General features: G+C 54.3%; 1 protein-coding gene across 2 annotated transcripts in view; it reads right to left on the minus strand.

The window, feature by feature from the left end:
• Window positions 1-908: 908 nt before the first annotated feature.
• Window positions 909-20029, minus strand: part of KIAA1614 — a 37570-nt gene continuing 18449 nt past the window's right edge. For both annotated transcript variants that reach the window (XM_082613769.1, XM_082613768.1), the window contains exons 5-10: window positions 14590-16100; window positions 12635-12791; window positions 10572-10833; window positions 7482-7609; window positions 6592-6776; window positions 909-1989 (exon numbers count right to left, since the gene is read on the minus strand). In XM_082613769.1, the coding sequence (XP_082469895.1) occupies window positions 1796-1989; window positions 6592-6776; window positions 7482-7609; window positions 10572-10833; window positions 12635-12791; window positions 14590-16100 (2437 nt within the window). In that variant the 3' untranslated portion in view covers window positions 909-1795. The remainder of the gene's footprint in view (window positions 1990-6591; window positions 6777-7481; window positions 7610-10571; window positions 10834-12634; window positions 12792-14589; window positions 16101-20029) is intronic.

The following is a 20029-nucleotide window of genomic DNA, read 5'->3' on the forward strand; positions in this document are numbered from 1 at the left end:
CAGAGAAAACAGAGGTGACTTTTGCCCCAGAAGCATTTTTCAACATGAAATTTCCCCAAAGTTTTATGACCACAAGGCCACAAGCTGGGGTACGGGAGCCACTGGGGTTTCCCCACTCCTGTAGTTTCTGCTGTGGGGCTATTTCTATGCTTTGGGGGCCCCAGGCTGCTCTCTGAGGTGTCCCAGCACTCTCTTCACATCCTGAAGGCCCAAGCACTTGTTCCATTGGTCTCTCTGCTCACCTGCTAGAGCCTCCCCAACCCCCCTTCATCCCACCCCCAGGCCAGCCCAGCCTCCCCATCCTGCAGTGCTGGGGGGCTCTGGGAGCCATGCTTTCCCCCTACCCTCGAGGGACAGTAAAGAGGGTTTTTAACTGGCTCCTGCTGATAAGGGAGGGGAGAACACTCACTGCACACACACTCCACAGGATTGCCTGACCCCTTCCCCCGTCCTCTTTCTCTCAGGCCATGTGTCTCCTTCAGCGGCCTTGCCTGCTGAGAGGTGCAGCAACACTCACTTTAACCTGATCCTGTTGTGTTTTCAGCACAGCCTGCACCCAGCCAGTTGTAAAGCAGCCCTGGGCTGCCCACTCCAAGCCCCCCCATCTCCACTGCTCCTATCTGAGGCCCCTTAGCTCCATTCTGCCTCCTGCTCCGAAATGCACCTTGCCCAAGGCTCCTCTACCAGCAAAAGGATGGTCTCTGGAGGCTTCCGCCTCAACCCTGGCGTCACCCCAACCCCAGGGGCCTCCCCAGCCCTCCCCCTCTGGCATGCCAACACTGCCCACTGCTGTGCTTGTGTCCTCCCTCCCCCTCCTCTACCACAGGCCCCTGCCGGGCTAGTGAAGGTCAAGTGAGCATCCAGCCCAGAATTTAGCAACTCAGAGTAGGATAAGTTTCAGCGTTGTTCTTTAATAATTTAAGACTGACACATAGCCACCTACTCCCAGAGAGTCCCAACCCTTTGGGCAGTGGACGCGCCCAGGCAGGACAGCCCATCCCGCTGCTCATGCCCTGCCATCTCCCTGCCAGCGGCCCACCTACAGCTTCCCTCAGGGAGTCTGGCCAGAGAGCTTGTGGCTGGGGACAGCTTGGCACCAGCTGCAGCCCATGTCCAAGGTCACAGGAGAAGGAAGACAGAGGTCCTCATGGCCAGGCTGTGGTGGGGGGCAGGGCTGGTCTGGCCAGTCCCACTGGCCACAGCTGCACTTCCCTGAATTGGTCTCGGTTTCATTTTGTTCCTTCAACCTTATATCACAAAGATTTCCCAGAACTTCCTAATATTCTGACTACCAGATAACATCTCCCAGATGTTCTCCCACCAGACCACATGTGCTAATTCTGGGTTTGGAATATATGGTCAATGGCTGTAAGGCTGTTACTCCAAGACACTTTGTCTATTTCTGGAAAAAAAAAGCAAAGGTGTCGAATGGGAGCTGGGAGAAATGAGACTGAAAAAGGCGGGCTCAAGGCCAATATGGCCAAGTACTTTCTTTGGCTCTGGAGTGGGAGGGGCTGGAAGATGTTGACAACACCTCAGGCCTGGTCAGGACGGAAGACCCATATCTTTTCCCCGGTTCTGCATAAATTAACATCCTTAAACAAAATACACAAACAGGCTCCTTCCCTCTGCTAAAGTGGTCAGTCACAGAAGCCCTGCCAAGGCCCAAGGGGTTACGTGCCACCACGTTCATTTTCAGTAGACAAAGCAGCTTTACGTAGTGCATTTCCAGCCACCCCCTGGGGTGGTTCAGAGTTTCCAAGGGGGTGACGGTGAGGGCAAAGGCACCTCTGGGTCACCGAGGGACAGGCCTCTGCCTCAGCACACGGATCGACAAGCTCTCTGCGTGGGCCAGGAGCTCCCTAATGTGAGCCAAGCCCAGCCCTGCAACCTTGGCCCCGTTCACCTCGAGGATCTCATCCCCCACTCCCAGCAGCCCCGAGTACAGCTTGGCCGTGCTCTCATCAGCCATCTCCTGCACGTAGAGCCCTGCAAAGGAAAACAGGAGAACTAACACAGGAAATCCAAATCAAAGACATGCAGCTCTGTGGAATGCTCAGGTGGATGCTGTTTGGGGTGGAGCAGAGGCAGGTGCTCATACAGGGCACCACACACACACACACACACACAGAGAGAGAGACAGAGACACACACACACACACACACACTCTCTCTCTCTCTCTCTCTCTCTCTCCCCCTCATTATTCCACTTCACAGCTGCAACTGGCTTTATAAATAGATACAGTGTGCCCAGCTCCATGGTATAACTTCATTTCTCTGTCTCCTCTTTTAAAATCCTCCTAATACAAATAATGCTTTAAGCTGTTATTATTCATGTATACCCCAGTGTGAATGAGCTAATCTTATCTTTTTCTGGGATAAGCTTTGATTGTAAAATAGGGAGGAAAATGTTGAAAAATTGAGACAAAGACCTACTACATGCCTCGCACCCTGCTAGGTGGGATTCACAAATGACACCCAGCTGCTGCCCTCAAGTAGCTGCGTGGTGGATGGTATCATTGGAGTAGCAAACGTGGCTGAGGTCAAATCCAAACCTGGTTTGCTTCACAGGATTGTCTGGGACTAGCCCTGGCCTCAGTCTTCCTCGGATACGGTTCCTTACTTAGGATTCAGAAGCTTCTGGACAGAAGCCCAGGAAACATAGAAATTCTGGCCCCATGTTTAAAGTCATCGTGGCTCGCTTTTCCCTTCTTCACACTTACTCTCTCCCCTCAGTGACCCCAAGAGGCCCCACCTGGCTGGGACCATTCCCTGGGTCTCTAAGGTAGGGTGAGCCTGGGAAGAACCTGCTTCTCCTTTCCTGGGGTTCAATTTGAGGAACTCAGTGGAGCAGGCTCTGGAAAGCTCTGGAAGCCTCGGGCTAGCTGGGCTGGGCTCCCTTGCTGCACAGTGCAGGACGGTCCAGCTGAGGGAGCCCCTCTTGCCTCAACTTCTGCTGAAAACCTTTCAAACTCTCCATCAGTTGCTTCCACCTGACAGTAAGGGAGCACAGGCTCTTCCAGGGAAAGCTGGGTGCCCTCCACCCGGACGCACTGAGTGAGCGCAGGTGTGCAGAGCTCAGGCCCTTCTGTGGGAGGACTGCAGGGTGGGGACTCTATGCCACGACAGCCCCTGCAGGACTCACGGGGTCAGGTTAGCGCTGCCTTAAGCACCCTCGCTTCTCCCCAGCCTGGACTTGGCTGGCTGATTAGAAACATTAAGCAGCTGTCCACCCCTGACTCCCTGCTTCCTCTTCCTAAAATCAGCTTCCTTAGAAGGGACCCGAAAGAGCATCTCGTCTGGTCCCCCAGTCTCCAGCTGGAAGCGTTTTAAGATGTCTTGGACGAGTGGAAGGTCATCTTCTGGTCCGCTCAGCCCTGCAGGAGCTTCTGGCCCCAACAGAAGTCAAGCTTTTCAGAGCCCACCCTCTGAAATTCGGGTTTGAAAGTGCATTGAAACCTCCTCTAAGGCACCTGAAGGTTTGCAGCTCTGGCTGTAGCAAATCCGATCTGTTGACATACTCCTTCTCCCTGGTCTGACCTGCGGAGCAGCCTCTCAGTGCTTCTTGGCAGAGCTGAGCCTTTCCTGCAAGGCCGGCTCCCTCCTGACAAGGTCTGCCTGCCATCTTGGCTGCACAGGGCTTTTCTCTCAGCCCTTGCCCTATCCTTTCCCTCTTCTTTCTGGGTTCTTTAACAGCTTGTCTGCCCTGTCTGCGTGTTGGTGGCACGGGGAGAGGCAGGTAAGGAGGGCAGGGGTGGAGCCGGCAGAAACGCCTGCTGTACCGCAGATCATGCCAGTAGGGAGTGATGAGAAAACCCAAAAGAATGCAGCTGGAGGCCCAGACACTGCTGTCATGCCTGGGGTAGGTTTCACAACTGAAAGTCATGACACAAATATGACAGAAAGACTGCTATCGTAGGCATTTACCGTCTGCTGGAAACGGCCTTTGTTAAGGATGTATGATCTCTGTGTTGCATTCAATTAGAAGCAGAAGGCGAAGCCTGCTGTTCTCACATGCCTGTACAGAATCAGATGTGATAGCCAGCAAGTAACCCCAGCATCTTGATGTTTTAGTGAGGAGTGCACACCAGCCCTGGCTCACGGCCCCTCTGAGGCCCAGGAGAAGGGACCCTTGGCAGCTGGAGCACGGCCTGTGGCAAGGAGGCTCCAGCACTGGCCACGTTCCACGTGTGAGGGGAGCTCTGCATGCCGTCCAGCAGCCGACTGCAGCGGCAGGAGCAGGGCACCAGCTGGGCAGGACAGGGAAGAGCCTGCACCAACCAGGTGAGGGGCATCCTGGGGAGTGGGTCCGGCCAGAGCCCAGGGAGCTCTTGGTCATTAAAGACCCCTGCCCATCAGCAGCCTATGACAGGGGATGGGGGGAGGGGGGTCCCACTGCCTGCAAAGGGGCCTAAAGGGACTTTTGGGGAGGATGGGGGCATAGTAGAATGGCCAGTTGGGTGTGATCTCACATTGACAGATGACGCAGATCATGTCTGCCCCCGTCTGGAGTTCTACTCCCGCAATACACATTCTTTTTCTGAAGAGGGAAGGGAAGAAATGGGCCAGGCACTTTCCCATATACCTCACTGAATGCTCCTTAGACTCTTCCAGGTAGGGTTTCATTAGCTTCATTTTACAAATTAGAGGCCTGAGGCTCAGAGTGGGTAAGTAACCTGCTCAAGGTCACAAAGCCAGCGGAGGGGCTGGAGTACAAACCACGCTTTGTTGTCTAACTATGCCTGCATGCTGCCTCTCTGGGGGAGCCTGTCTCCCTCACCGAAGGATAGAGGAAGCTGGAGGAACGGGCAGAGTGGCTAACAGCCCGTGGAGCACTTTGCAATGGTCAACATATGCTCACAATGGCCATCTCCCTGTGAGGACAGACAGGCACCCTCCTGAGGGCCAGAGTGGGGAGAAACTCGTCCTCCCTTCCTCTCGCACTCATGTAAACTCCATCAGCAAACAGTCAGAACTACCTTCAAGTCAACCAGACCCTGGCCACTTCTCACCATCTCCACAGCCACGGCCACCATGTCTTCCCTGGACTGTTGAAATAGCCCTAAAACTGGTCTCCCTGGTTCCACCGTCACCCCACTAGGGTCTATTCTCAACACAGCAGCCAGTGAGGCTGTTAAAATGTTCAATCAGAGCACATCAGTCCCTGCTTCAAGCGCCTGGTGGCTCCTGTCTCACTGGCAAGAAAGCCCCTTCTGCCCTCAGCTCAGTCTCTCTCCCCCATTTCTGGGCTCAGCTGTCTCCCCACCTTTCTGCCCTCAGCTCAGTCTCTCCCCTTCACCCCTCTGTCCAGCTTGACCTCCTTGCAGTTCCTCCCACAGACCAAGCTCATTCCCAGCCCTCAGGGCCTCGCACTGGCTGTTCCCTCTGCCTGGAACGCACTTCCCCAGACGGCCCACCCTCACTTCACTCCGGTCTCTGTCTGCTCAGGGGTCTCTTCTCAGAAAAGCTGCCCCACCGGTACTCCCATACTCACTGCCCTTGGGCCTTATCCTGCTTTATTTGTGTTTGTTTCTTAGTAATATAAATAAATATAAATAAATAAATAAATATATATATTTGTAGATACAGCCTTAGCTCCCTCATGAGAATGTGTACTCCTGAGGATGAGGATTTTGTCTGTTCCATTTACTGCTCTATCCCCAGTATCTACAACCACCTAGTAGGTGCTCAGCGTATATTGTTGAAAAATGAATGATGGAACATACGCAAGAACTCGCTGTGGTCTACAGCTCTGGCAGCAGGCAGATTTCAGCCAGCTAAATAATCTTGACCTAGGAGATCAAAGCAGAGGACTAAATCGTCCGCGGCACAGCCCAGCCGGGGCAGCTTTGAGCGTGTCTTTCTGTGTCTGTCTCTCCCTTTCTTCCTCCTCACTCTCCTCTCCTTCCCACTCCTGCATGTCTGTCTTCCTTCCTTACTCATCTCATCTGAGAAATATATGTCAAGGTCCCTTGCCCTGTGATGGATTCTGACCCACAGACCTTGGGTAAAGGCCTGGGGAAGGCATTTTGCCCTGAAAGATTCATGGGGCAGGGCTGAGAACTGGCCAGAGTGCAGAAGGATGTTCAGAGCCCCTCCCTGACCCTGCCAGTACTGCATCAAGACCTAGCGGGCCGCCCAGCCAGGGGCCTGGAGCCAGGATACATGTGAACAGACCCGGCAGGAGCCAGCCCTGAGGGAGGGGCCTGGATGCACAGACAGGCAGGCACGGTCCACGGTCCACACGCCCAGACATACTCCATAGCTAGAGGAAGGGAACCAGTTAAACATACCAGCCACATCAAAGGGATCCAGAGAACCAGCCAGCACAAACAACCTCCCTCAGGCTCTCCAGTGAAAAGGTGGCATTAAGATTCCGATTTCAAGATGGACAGAGGGACAGTGGAGCAAGCCTGCCATCTCAACCCCCTTCAGGGGAGAATTCCAGTCCTTTCTCTGAGAGGCTCTCTGAGTCCAGAGCTCATTGTTCAGCCAAAGACAGGAAACGGAAACAACCACAGCCAGAAGGCACTGCAGTGGTTTGCCAAGGCCCCAGGGCTGTGGAGCCAGAAAAGGGAGGGGGGGCGCCTACCTGAGTCCCGGCGTCCATTCCCAGAGGCCACACAGAAGCCGAAAGTGCCCTCCGGGGAGCGCTGTAGCTGCAGCTGGCTCGTGCCATCCGGGAACACCTCCACCATGCGGCCCACGGCGCGAGCCAGGCCCGGGGCACTCACGTCCTCCACGCTGAGGGAGGGCCGGGGCGGCGCCTTGGCTGGCCTGTGAGGGGCCGGAGGAGAGTGAGGCCAAAGAGGGCCAGCACTGGGGCCCAGCCCCTCCCTGGCTGAAAGATGGCGGATGCCACGAGCCAGGGCTGAGCCTGGTGGGTTCCCACAGCTGTCTGAGGCTCCGCAGAGCCCGCTGCAGACCCAGAAGCCCCTCCCCCAAGAGCAGTGGTTGTTAACCTTTTTAGGTGCAGAGATCTCTCTGAGAATCTGGCGAAAGCTATAATTTTACATAAAACTTCCAGGAGTTAATGAACCCCCTGAAGTTCCTCCATGGAGCCCCGGGTAAGAGCAGCTAGCCTAGCAGGTCTCATCAGAGAGGGTGGATTTCTCTAGGCAGGGTCACAGGGTGAGGGCCTCTTTGGGGGCCCTGTCTCTGGATCTTCAGTCAGATCTTTAGCTGGGCTAAGGAAGCCCCCTGAACATTCTGATTTCAAAATGTCATTAGATAGTAGAGGGACGGAGGAATCAAACCTTCCAACTCTACAGAAATCCCAACCCCTGTCCAGTTGCACAGGACAAGGGCACCAAGGAATGGGCTCCAAGACCCTTGAGGCAACTGAGGCACAGGTAGCCAGCCTCACTTTCTCTTTTAAAGGGACCCCCCTTGGGCCGTGCTGCTAAGGCAGAAAGGAGTTAAGCATATAGCTCCACTGTCCATGCCCTGGGTTTATGCTCCAAACCACTTGCCCACTCTTACCTGTCAGCTGCACTGTGATCCCCTGGCTCCCCTACCAGGTAGAGGTTGGACCGGTCCACCTTGCCACTCAGCAGAGAATGGAGGTTCTGAAAAGAGGCAGCTTTCCAACGTTGGCGAGAGGGTGACACCTAGTGGGAAAGGCCCAATATTGCAGGTGAGAAAAGCCACCTGGCAAGGGGTTGACAGAGAGGGGACCCCAACCATGAACCTGAGGGCCTGCTAAGAAAGTAACAGCATAAGCTTTTGTCATTACTTCAAAGTGTTTAACAGGAATAACCATAAGTTACTTAAGGAGATGGGCCTATGTAGGCGTTTTGAAGCTTCAAAGTAAAAAAAATTGGGGGCTGAAATAAAAACTGAATAGAGTAATGCTAATTATCTCACTTATTAAGAAAATCTAATTTTTTCCTTGACTATGAAAAAAGGGTGAAATCAAATTAATCACAGAATAATAAACACAATTGTAGAGTTAAAATCTTAAAGAGTTTGTGATTCTTTAGTATCCCTTTTATGATTGCTGACATTAAAAATGTTATCAAGTATGCACCTTACAACACTGTGCATTAAAAAGATGGACAAGACGAAAGTCCCTCAAGGAGTTTGCACCATGATGGGGGTGAGGTGAGCATGGACAGGTCAAAAGCCCTAAATGCATGTTGTAAGTGTGAGGCTAGAAGCATGGACAACGCTGTGCAGGGAAGCAGAGACAGACTCAGCTCGGAGGCTCCAGGGCACTGGAGGAACTGACGCCTGGGCGGGGCCTGAAGCATGAGCTCTCCAGGTGAAGACGGAGGTGGGGTGTTCCAGGCAGAAGAAATAGCAGATGCAGACAGAGATGGGAGAAAGCATGGATGTTCTGAAACATACTCATGGTCTAGGTGGCTGGGCTGCAGAGGTGATGGGAGACAGGCTGGAGCCAAGGGGCCACACCCGGAAGGACCTTATATGACCTGATGAGGAGCCACTGAGTGATGTTAATCAGAAGAGTTACAAGGTCAGATCTGTGTTCTAGAAACTGACCCAGTGAGGAGGCTATTCCAAGGGTGGGGGTGGGAGGTAGGGAGAGGCCGACTTTTAAACAAATATGCACACATTATTTATCACATTGGAAATCCGTGCTCTCAGGAAGAAGTATTATCAAGAAGCTTAAGAGGGGGCCCTGACCTTGCCTCAGGGCTCCGGAGGGCCTTCTGGGAGAAGTCAACTCAGAATGGAAAGACAAGCAGGCGTTCCCCAGGGAAACGGGGGAGGGGAGAAGGGAGGAGCCTTCCAGATGCAGGTGCAAAGGTCAAAGAGCCATAGCCACTAGAGGACGTGGGAGCAGCCCACGTGGCGAAGGTGCACACTGCTCACTCAGAAGGGCAAAAGGAAAACCAAGCCAGGGCAGCAGCCGTCTACTCTCTCACCGCACACAATACAACAGTCTAACAGGAAGGTGTTCACCCTGAGATATGTCATGAATACACCAGGCTGAGATGGAGTCTTCTTTCATGTTCCTTTTTCAGTTCTTGAACACTTCTTTCTGCTGCGCAGTCCTCCTGGCACTTGCTCCCACTCTTTCTTGGCCAGCTTACTTCCTAACTTTGCCCACTTGGCTTACATTGCCCATAACCCTTCTCCTACACTAATGGGCTGTCATTTCCCTTGGGCTTACAGAGATTGAAGCTTTGATGGCCATACATACTGGCACCATGGCTCAGACACACTGGGGACAAATCTAACTTCATGAGAAAAGCAGCAAATTCCTGGAGCACAATGCCACTCTACGCTTTTGTCCCCAGCTTGAGATGGCTTTGCTTTTGTTTCTTTGTCTTCCATTCATTCATCCAGCAAATATTTATTCTGTACGGGGTGCAAGACAACCAATGGAATTTTCATTCAGCCTGCGTTCTCTTCCCTACTTCAGCCTGAAAAATGAAAGGCTCCAGTGCCCCAAACTGCAATCGCCTGCTTCGTTCTGCCCAGGGGAGGGAGCAGTGAAGAGAAGAATAGACATAATACCTGGAAACACCTGGAATAGAACAGCACTTTCAGAGACATAGCTGAGAGTTAGGTGCTATTGTTGGTTTGCTGTTGGCTTATCCTCTAGCACGTGGGAGGGGGGACTTTAGCAGGTTGCCCTGCATTCACTCACTCACTCACTCATTCATTCACTGTGTATTGAGTATGTCTACCATACTAATCATCATACTAAATATTTGGAATATAAAGATCAAGTAGTGTCTCCGCAGGGAATCACATTCCACTGGGGGGACACAGACAAAAGTTAAAATACTATGTGACAAGTTCCGTGAAGGAGGGAAGCACAGGATGAGAAGGGAAGACAGAGCAGAGGTGCCCAGCTCAGGCCAAGCAGGGACTGGAAGTGGCTTCCTGAAGAAGGCAGTGCCTTCAATGTTGATGGATGAGCAGACATTAGCAGGTAGAGAAGAGCATTTCCGGTGAAGGTTCAAAGTAAGACTGTGTGGCCTGATTACAGAACTGCAAAGTCAAGGATAAATGGGGTCAAGTGTTCGAAGAGTGATGAGATGAACGCAGTCAGATCACAGAAACCCTCTGGCAATGTCGAGTGACCTGAACTTTATCCTGGGGGTGATAAGGGACCAACGGCAGGTGTTCAACGAGGGGCTGGCAAGGCCAGATTTGCACACTGGAAGGACCACTCTGAAAACCACATGGAGAAAGACGGAGCAGGGATGCTCGTCAGGAGGCCGTTGAGGTGATCCAGGTGGGAAGTGATTTGTGCTAGACTAACAGAGTGGCTGTGGCCATGGAAAAGGTTCCAGAACGATCGGGCAGTCGACACTAGGACTGGGCAGAGGTGGCAGAGTGTGGGCAGGGGTCCAGGATGAGCCCAGGCTGGGGCAGCGGGGTGGAAGGACAGAAGCTTGGGTGCTGCCCACCCCCACTGTGTCCAGGGAATCCATGTCTCACGGATGGACTGTGGGAATGCCAGTAGCTTCCCTTTCTCCACCTGGGACTCCTCGGGCAGCATCCTCGGCACTTCTTTCCTCCTTCCACCTTTCATTCCAATGGTGGCTACACCCCCACTGGCCTCACACACCCCTTGGCTGGGCCCTTGGGACTCACCGGATGCAGGGATTGTAACGATGGGGCTCTCTTCATTTTGGGGGCGCTGGTGTGTGAAGCTGGGCTGGGCGCAGGGGGCTGCAGCTGCTCCACACTGTAGCTGCGGGACTTGCCCAGTTTGGGCCTTGTGCCCTGACTTGTCAGGGCCAAGAAGAACTTTTTCAGCCCCAGGGTGGAGGAGATGCTGCTGCTGTTTTTCTTGTTCTTGTCAGAAGGGGCAGCTGAGGGCAGGCTGGGTCCCACACTGACCCCTGGCAATGCTCTGAAACGCAAAGGTGGACATGAGGTGGCTGGGAGAGGGCTGGAGGAGGCAAGGGCCCATCCTGTGTGCCCCAGATGGGCCTGCACCACTGCCTCACGGACGAAGTGACAGCCAGGCTGCAGAAAGGAAGGCCGCGCGGACTTCTGCAGGATACTCTGCTTGGGTAGACTTTAGGGAGAAGCTCAGACAAGACCCTTGGTGTCACACTCAACTGTGGGTTCACTCAATCGTCCATCCATCCAATATTTCTTCAGAACCTTTTCTAGGCCTCTTCTTGGCAGATAACTGGGGTATGTGATAAACATGGCAGGCAAGACCCTTACTCTTGGGAGCTTATAAACAACAGAGTAGTAAACAGAGGAGAAAACCCACCAGCAACCGATGAGCAGGGTGAAGCAGAGAGTGACATGGTGGCCGGGGAAGGCCTCTCTGAGAAGACGACATTTAAACCGAGGGCTGAATGGCAGCAAGGAGCCAGTCCTGTCGAGTCCGGAGGTGAGAATTCCAGGGCAAGGGAACAGCTGGAATCACAGCTCTGGACAGGAAGAGGCTCAGTGTGTGGAGGGTCCACAGGACTTCCAACATAGTGAGCAAGGGGGGAAAGAGGGGCCAGATGGGGTCAGACAGGTGGGCCGAGGCCGGATTACACTGAGTGCTATAAGCCAAGGTAAGGGGTTTGAATTCTACTCCAAGTGAGGGGAAAAACCACTGGGGGGTTTCAGCAGGAGAAATGACACCATTTAATTAAGGTTTTAAAAAGATACCTCGGGACTTCCCTGGTGGCACAGTGGTTAAGAATCCACCTGCCAATGCAGGAGACACGGGTTCCAGCCCTGGTCCGGGAAGATCCCACATGCCGTGGTGCACCACAACCCCCGTGCGCCTAGAGCCCGTGCTCCGCAACAAGAGAAGCCACCACAAGGAGAAGCCCAGGCGCAACAGCTAAGACCCGACGCAGCCATAAATAAATTTATAAAAAAAAAAAAAAGATACCTCGGACTGCGGTATGGAGAAGGAACTGCAGGGGCGAGAGGGAAGGCAGAGAGCAGGTAGGGACTATTAGATTTGTACACGAAGAAGGAACGCACTGAGACCAGGAGAAATGCCGTCCAGGTGGCTGCAGGAGCCACCTGTGTGGATGGCGGTGTGCTGTGTGTTTGCCAGGAGGAGGACCTGGGGAAGCAGCTTTTGTTGAGAGTGATCGAGACTTCCACTAGGCCTTTCAGGCATCCTAGTGGAGATGTCGGGGGAGCTGGATACACGAATCTGGAGTTCTGGGGCGCACACGGGGCTGGAGATCTGGCTTCAGTGGCATGTGAAGCCTTGGGCTACATGTCACCAGGAATGGTGCGTAGTGGAGAAGAGAAGGCCCGGCCAGAGGACCAGCTCACCAAGGCTCTGAGGCCCCAGAGCAAGGACTCAGACCCTCAGTGCTGGAGGAGAGCATGGAAACATGAGTGCCGGGCTGTTTCCCAGCCCAGAGTCAGGAGCAAGTCCTCTCAGACAGAGAGCCCATCCTGGGTGCACCACGAGGGCTGGGACTGTCTGCGCAGCTGTGCCTCGCACAGTGCCTGGAGCTTCAGGCCATTCAATGAAAGCTCAGTGAGCGAATAACCACATACACTAGACTGAACAGGGCTGGCAAAGGAGTGCTGGGGTGCCACGCTTGCACCTAGCCTAGGAGTGCCCCGAGGATGGGGAGTAGTCAGCTTATCACGCTGCCACTCCAGGGGGTCTCCTTCCCCACCCAGTGCCCTAATCCCCCACCTCCTGCATCAGGGCTCTTGCTCCTGTCACTCACCGGGATGACACATGCCCTACAGAACTCGGCTCCGTCCTCTGCAGGCTGCCCTCTGGTTCCTGGCCGGACTCTGTCTCCTCTGAGGCCGGGGAGGAGGTGATGCCCATGGGGCTGATGGTGCCAACAGCTGCTGAGGCGAGACAGCCCTGGAGTCCTCCTGCAATAGCCACAGCATCTCTCCTGTGTCACTGATCCATCCCCATGGGTCATGGGTGGGGGGCAGACGTTCCCAACCCAACGACAGAGGCAGGAGAGCCAGAGGAAGATGGAGAGAAGTGGGAGCCCCATGAGAGCGGTGGAGGCAGTGGTGAGACACGCGAAGCAGGGAGGGGTCTTATTTCCTGCCGGACCCCATCACCCCCAGCACAGCACCTCGTGCACAGCAGATGAGAAATAAACATCTGTGAAATGAAGGGCTGCTTGTGATAAGCCATGTCCCTCCTGTATCAGGAGATAGTTGGGGTGGGGGGCGGATTTTGTATTCCTGGGACAAAACCCACAATCTTGCTGGCTGGGACATCTAACAGCTAAACGAGTGAAGTTCCAGACAATGAGTTAGATGCCCTACAGAGATTATTTCATGGGTTCCCAGGAGATGGGTTCTATCATTCTTCTCAGGTTATAGAGGAGGAGCCCAGGACCTCCTGGCTAAAGGGAGGAGGAGCCTCACCCGGCCCTCTGCTCCAGGTCTCGAGCAGGTGAAGGCCAGGCTGCCCAGAAAGGTCAGCAGCTCTCAGAATAAACGCCCCGTAGGAAGTGGGTAGGGGCAGCCAGCAGCCAGCCTAGAGCCCACCCAAGGGAAGAAAACCACACCTCAGCACAGGGCAGGCGGGAGCTCAGGGTGGGGCCTGCTTCCTCAAGGTTCGTGTGAGCAAGGAAGGGAGAGGGAGAGTGTTTGCTCCCCGCATGTAGTGGAGCGTGTGGCCGGCACACCCGGGGCGGGGCAGGGGGGCGCTCGGCATCCACATCCGCAATAAGGTCCGTAAGGCCTGTCACCTCTCTGCCCTCTTCTCCTCCACTGTTTCCAAGCCCTGGTTTCCTCCCGAGCCATCACAGCCCCAGGGCTGCCAGAGCCGCGGGCACAGGAAGGCAAGGCTGTGTACGTTGGGCCTGTTATCTCTGCCTAAGAGTGAGTGGCTGAGTTGCTCACCTCAGACCACAACGTCCGGGATCAGAGCCCAAGGGCCGCCAATGCTCAGGATTTGCCCGTGATATGAGGACCCCTTCCAAGGGCAGAGGTGATACCCTCTATCCTTCAGCAGCCTTTGCTGCTGAAACCTAACAGCCTGCCCAGCAGGCTCGGGGGTCTAGGAGGGCTCGGTCACCAGAGAACGACCCCAGCACTGTTTGTAGGAGCTCTGCCCACTGGGCACCCGGACAGCACGTCTGCTTCGCCACATGGAGGAGGTCTCAAGGGCTGGATTCCTGCTGAATTACTTCACTTATGCACCCCCCACAGGGCCTAGGATGGCACCTGGCCTGTAACAGGTGCTCAGTCAATACTGAATGAATGAGTGAATGAATGAAAGGACGACCTTCAAGCAGGAGGACCTTAGCCGTGTGATTATTTGGTGTTTGCTGCTCTTAGTAAATCCTGGAACTGCTGCTTCTTCCTGCTCTGTTGGTAGCAAAATTCCCTTAAAGCCCAGGCTTCTGGCAGCCACAGAGCTTGGAGCTCCTGTACACACCTCAGGGTTCCCACTACCGCCGCCCCCAGGGGGAGCTGGCTAATCCGCCTCCAGGCTGATGTGGAATCCTGTACCAGCCCACGGACCCCGCCAGCTTCCCCAACATTCACCGCGGCTCTGGGGGCTCCTCGGGGCTGCTATAGGAACGGTGCATGGGTGTGTCATCTATTAAGATGAATAAGTGAAGACTCGGAGTGCCTGGTGGGCCACAGACCCAGCCTGTGGCCTCTGGTCTAGGACCGCCCTAGCCCCAGGGGAATCCCTTACCATCTCCGTGGTCCTCCGGCGGTACTGCAGGCTTCTGGCTGTAGGTGCCCTTCTCCCCACTGCCCGCGAGGATGGCTCCTCCCCAGGGCTCCTGCAGCCCCTGGGGCGTGCTGTTGTCGCAGTGACCGGTGGACGGGGCCCGCAGGGGGCGCGTGACACAGGGGCTGCGGGGCTGGGGCTGTGGGCGGGTGAGCTCACAGGCCCTGGGAACTACGCTTCTGGAAGAAGGCACGGGGGTGTCCATAGGCTCTCCCTGGTCACCCAGCCTGCGAAGTCCAGCCAGGGCTGCCTTCCTGTGAGACACAGGGGAGGTGGTTTTCTTTGAAGAGGGAGGGGTCGGCACCCAGCCTTCGGGGGAGAGGGAAGCGGTTGGCTGCTGGGCCTGGTTGGGGGCAGAGCGCCCTGCGTGGCTCTGACTCGGGGAGTCAGGTCCCAGAGACTCCTGGCTCTCTACAACCTGGGCTTGTCTGCCTGGCCCCGAGGAGCCCGCCTTCACGGAAGAGGCGCTGGCATAGGCTGTCCGGGAATCCACGGGCTGAGCCCAGTGATTTTCCGGCCCTGGTCCAGGCTGGGACCCCAGGGAAGCCCTCTGACAGTCCTGGGCAAGAGGCTTAGAGAAAGCATCTTCTCTGGGGAGAAAAGTCCCCTCAGGCGTCTGTCCCATGCCTTCTGTCACCTCATCCAACACCTCCACTAGCTCCAGCCCAGGCAGGTAGTGCGGGGCCTGGGGGCTCTGGAGCGGCCCCATTTCAGCCTTTCGGAACCACCTGTGGCCTCCCCGAGGCCTGGAGGCCCGCAGACGGGGGCTGCTGCTGCGGACCCTACTGGGCTGGGAGGTCCCGGCCTCCTCACTGTCGGTCCTGCAGCTGTCGGAGGTGTCCGTGCTGTCCAGGGCTGAGTCTACCTCCTCGGGGTGCGCCTGGCCCCCGATGTGCGTCTCCAGGATCCACTCAGTGTGGAGTCCGGGCTCGGCAGGGAAGAGCCGGAGGGGGCCGCCCAGGCCCCGAGGGCTGCGGGGCTGCGCCAACGCCCCCTCCATCCCGCAGGCGGCTTCGCGCTCCCGGAGGACCCTCGGGTTGGGGGTGATGCAGTGGCCGCAGGCTTGGCACCTCCTCTCGCTGCCCTGAGCGGGCGGCGGCGCGGGGAGGCCCCGGGGCGCCAGCCCGCCCAGCAGCGGGTGGAGAGACCCCACGCCCGCGTCCTGGCGCCGGCAACTCCCGTGGACGTAGTCGGCGAGGTCGGGCTTGGAGCGCAGGGGGCCCTGGTCCGCCGGCTGCAGCGCGGTGCTCAGCACCTGGCGCTGACGCTGCTGCAGCCGCTCGAGGTAGCGGGACTCGGCGTCGCGGGCTGATTCATCCTCAAAGCGGACGTGGGACGGGGAGGCGGCCCGCTTCGGCCACTGCCCGCTGCTGGACTCCCCGCTGGAGGAGTCACTCGTGTTCCCGTTCTGGAGGTTGTCTCTGCAGGCAAGGGTCATCCTCGGGTCCAAGGCTGGGCTTTTCCGCCCATCTCTGATGGGGAGGCAGGAGGAGATAGGTCACGGGCAGAAAGAGGGGAGAAAGGTACAGACTCCCCGCTGGGCACCCACCAGCCCCCCTCCACCCTGGGGTACAGTCTCCCACAGTGCTCAGTGGAACTACAACCCAAAGTTGCCCCCAATCAGGCTCCTTCGGAGTCGGGCAGCAAAGCAGAGCAGCTTACAGGTGCATCCCGATCCTGAACACAGCGCTAAACAAAGTGAACGCAACCTTCTTTACTTTGGGCTTTCCCTCTGTTGCCTGGCTCAGCCTGAGTTAAGATGAAACACTATTAAACTCTGGATTGTACAGAAGGATGATACCGAAGTCCTCGTGTGTGTGTGTGTGTGTGTGTGTGTGTGTGCGCGTGTGTGTGTGTGTGTGTGTTTAGGAGAAGTGAGCCTGGCCATCATGGGCATCTGGTGAATTGTGATGAATTGTGGCAATGCTGTATTTTTTATAAAAGTTTAATGGGAAGAGCATATTTTAAGTCTCCATGGAGACTGCGTAGGACCTGCAGTCATTCTAAACATTCCTGCTCTCAAAAGTATCTACTCAGGGTTCCTAATCATCTTGCTTGGACAAAATTTAGACAAAGTGACACTGGTGTTTCTTCTTGGTCTCTCCACCTTGTCTGTGCCAACACCCCCTCCTGTACCTGCCCCTCCCCAGGCCCTCACATACACGCTTGCCCCAAAAAGCTGTGATGACAATTGCTGTGCTAGGAAGAGTCCTTATGGTCTGTCATCAACCTTTGCTCTGGGAGACACTGTGGCTGGTGGTCAAGTCCTGCTCAGCTCAAGAAAATACCTGCACAAATCTCACACTGGGCCTCTTAGAGCCAGGCAACCTGAGGTTCAGACCCCTGTGCAAATGGACCCAGGCCTACAGGTCATTTCCTATCAGAGGCCACCTAAGTAAAGACAATGCTTCTCCCTTCCTTTCACAGCAGCACCTCCCCACCAATCTACTGCTGAGTGGCTGGGATTCACATCATTTCTGACATTTCTCACTTCTTTGTCACTCATGTTGGACCCCTGCAGTGGCCTCTTATTCATTGGTCCTCCTGGAGCAAAGCTTCATCACACCATCTCTCAAGGGGGACACGGGATCAAGTTCACAGTCTTTGGGGTAAAAATACAGGCCCTCCACATTCCTCTCTGCCTTCCTCTCCAGCTCTGTCGCCCACCACCCACTTGTAAGGCCTCCACCCCATCTACCTCATGCAACCCTCCTGCCACTGTCTCCTGGAATCTTTCTTCTTAACTTGACTGCATTTGATTCCTAGGTATTAAATCTTACCTGTGTACAGATACCATGTGTGATGGTTAATTTTATGTGTCAGCTTGGCTGGGCCATGGTCAAACATTATTATACTCGATCAAACATTATTCTTGATGTTTTTGTGAAGATGTTTTTTTGGATAAGGTTAATATTTAAACTGGTGGACTTCAAATAAAGCTGATCACCCTCCATGGTTTGATGGGCCTCATCCAATCAGTTGAAGGTCTTAATAGAACAAAGACTGATCTCCCCTGAGCAAGAAGGAATTCTGCCAGCTGACTGCCTTTGGATTTGAGCTGCAACTCTTGCCTGGGTCTCAAGCCTGACAGCCTACCCTACAGACTTTGGACTTAAAAAGCCTCCATGCTACCATGAGCCAATTTTTTTAAAATAAATTTTTCTCTCCATATATAAACACACATCGTGTTGATTCTTTCTCTGGAGAACCCTAATACATCTTGATGACGTCTCCTCCTCTGAATACCCATGCCATTCGTCATCAGAGACTCAGAAGATGTCAGGGCTGGAAGGGACTGCCATGACCATATGACCCCTCCTCGTTTCTACAAAGGAGAGGCCACACAAGACCAGTTCCTGGGCTGACCAGCACCTGAACAGCTGGGAAAGGCAAATTGCAGGAATTTTTCTCCCTCGCGGAGCCACGAAAATAGAACTAGACATTGACCATGCTAATAGTCAAGTGCTGTCTGGAGACAGAGGCCTGGATTTTAGAGACCTGCTACTTCTTTCCAATTACCGAGAAGAGTACCCATGTAGACAGTTATCTATGCCGGCATACTTTATGTGTTATGTTACTGCTTTTAGTCCTCAAAGCGCCTACAAAGGCTTCCCTAACTATACCCTATTCCTAGCACATTTTGTTCAAGCCTGTCTTGACACTCCAACTTATTAGAAATGAAATGTATGTGAGTGATTGGTTGATTTACTAATCCTTCCTCTAACTGGATGCTTCAGTGATTCTGGAGGAAGGATGCCAATGCTCTCAAAAAGGCTGCCTTAATGTGAGTTCCTTCCTCACCAAATGCACAGCTGCAACAGAAAGACAGATGTGGTATGTAATTAAAAGGAAAAGTGTTCAGACAATAGCAGGCCGAAAACATCCACGTTTAACAGTTACTGTTAAAACATGCCAACCAGTGGGGAGAGCAGCCACTGAACTGGTTGACTTCTCTAACTATACATGGCATTGACTGGACTGCACAGTGTGTTCTTCCAGGCTGTGCTCTCTGTATGGATAAATGGTCTTGCCTGTCTGACTCAGGTGAACATGTGTTCACCTGGGCTCTGAGGGTGTCACTGGCCATTTCTAATCATCCCCTTCCCTGGCTGCCTCGATAGCCAAGCCACTGACTAGTCTCATAGCCCTGATGGGTTGGAATGGTCTGGATCGCAGATGGCATGGAGTATGATGTATAGAGGCTACCCTTGGGGGTCATGGGATAGACTGAGAGGTCAGAGTTAAATTGTCCAAGACTGATTCCCTGCAAAGCTCCATGGCGAACAGCTAGGGCTGAGAGCTTAAGGCACTCACTCACCTGTGCTGTGTCAGACCACCACAACATCAAATCTTGGACCCCAGGCCTCTGGTCACACCAGGAGAGGGGCTGGTGCTCACCCAACCATGACTGCTGAGCCGGCAGAATAAAGCTACATCCAAGGTCCTGCTGTGTCGTACTGCATTGTACCCTAGGCCCCGATTCACACCAAGGATGAGTACTTCTTAAGTCAGGCAGCTGAAAAGTGCCACAGTGCAAGCTCTGGGGGCCTTCCTGGAGCCTGACGCTAGGTGTTCACCAGGTGTTTACCCTGCCCTGGGATGCAGTGGGCAGTGGGGGACTGCACACCCGCCACCACTCCCGACTCCAGCATTTCCCAATGGGTGCTCCTCCAGGAGAATTTTTTTTAAAGAACTACTGCTAAGCAAGTGGGTCTGCCTGCTTTGAGATCTGAGCAGATGCTATGCTTGAAAGGGCTGCTCTGAGGAATACTGAGGCGTTGCCAGTCATCCTGTTTTCTGGAACCCATATGCACACAAGGCCGTCTTATCATTAGGCACAACAGCTGCAGTACGTGGGGGCCACGATTCTTCCAGCGCCCACGAAAATGTGTTAGGTTCTTCTAATGTCAAAAGAGAATAAATAAATGCACTTTTAAATCAAAGAAAACATTCTCAGATGTAATATTAATATATTCACCTTTAAGCCAGCATGGTCATAAAATGTAATTTTTAACTTTGTTTATGGCGGAAGGAGCCCACGCAGGCAAGAGAGCCTAGGGCTCCCAAAAGTCATACCGTGGGCTTGCATTTGGAGAGGGATTTGTGGCTGAGGTGGAAAGCTCCTGAGTAGGCTCACCCCTGGTGAGGAGGGTACAGTGCCTCTCTGCTTGTCTCAGCATGGCTGGGGAAGTCCCTCTGGTCCCCCTGCTTGTGACAATTCTCTTTAAGTGACTGTGAAGCACTGCAGTGCCCTTGCCACCTAGGACCCCATCTGCACCTGCATCTTTTGAGCCTGTCAGGATCTCAGAAGGGGCTGTGAGGTAATCACTCTGGTGGGCTCGCTGTCCATGTGGGGTTCCTGGGTCAGCTCTCCAGAGCATTTTTGCCCAGTAAAGGAAGG

The sequence above is a fragment of the Mesoplodon mirus genome (assembly GCF_964341445.2).
Source record: "Mesoplodon mirus genome assembly, chromosome: 3".
NCBI lineage: Eukaryota > Metazoa > Chordata > Mammalia > Artiodactyla > Ziphiidae > Mesoplodon > Mesoplodon mirus.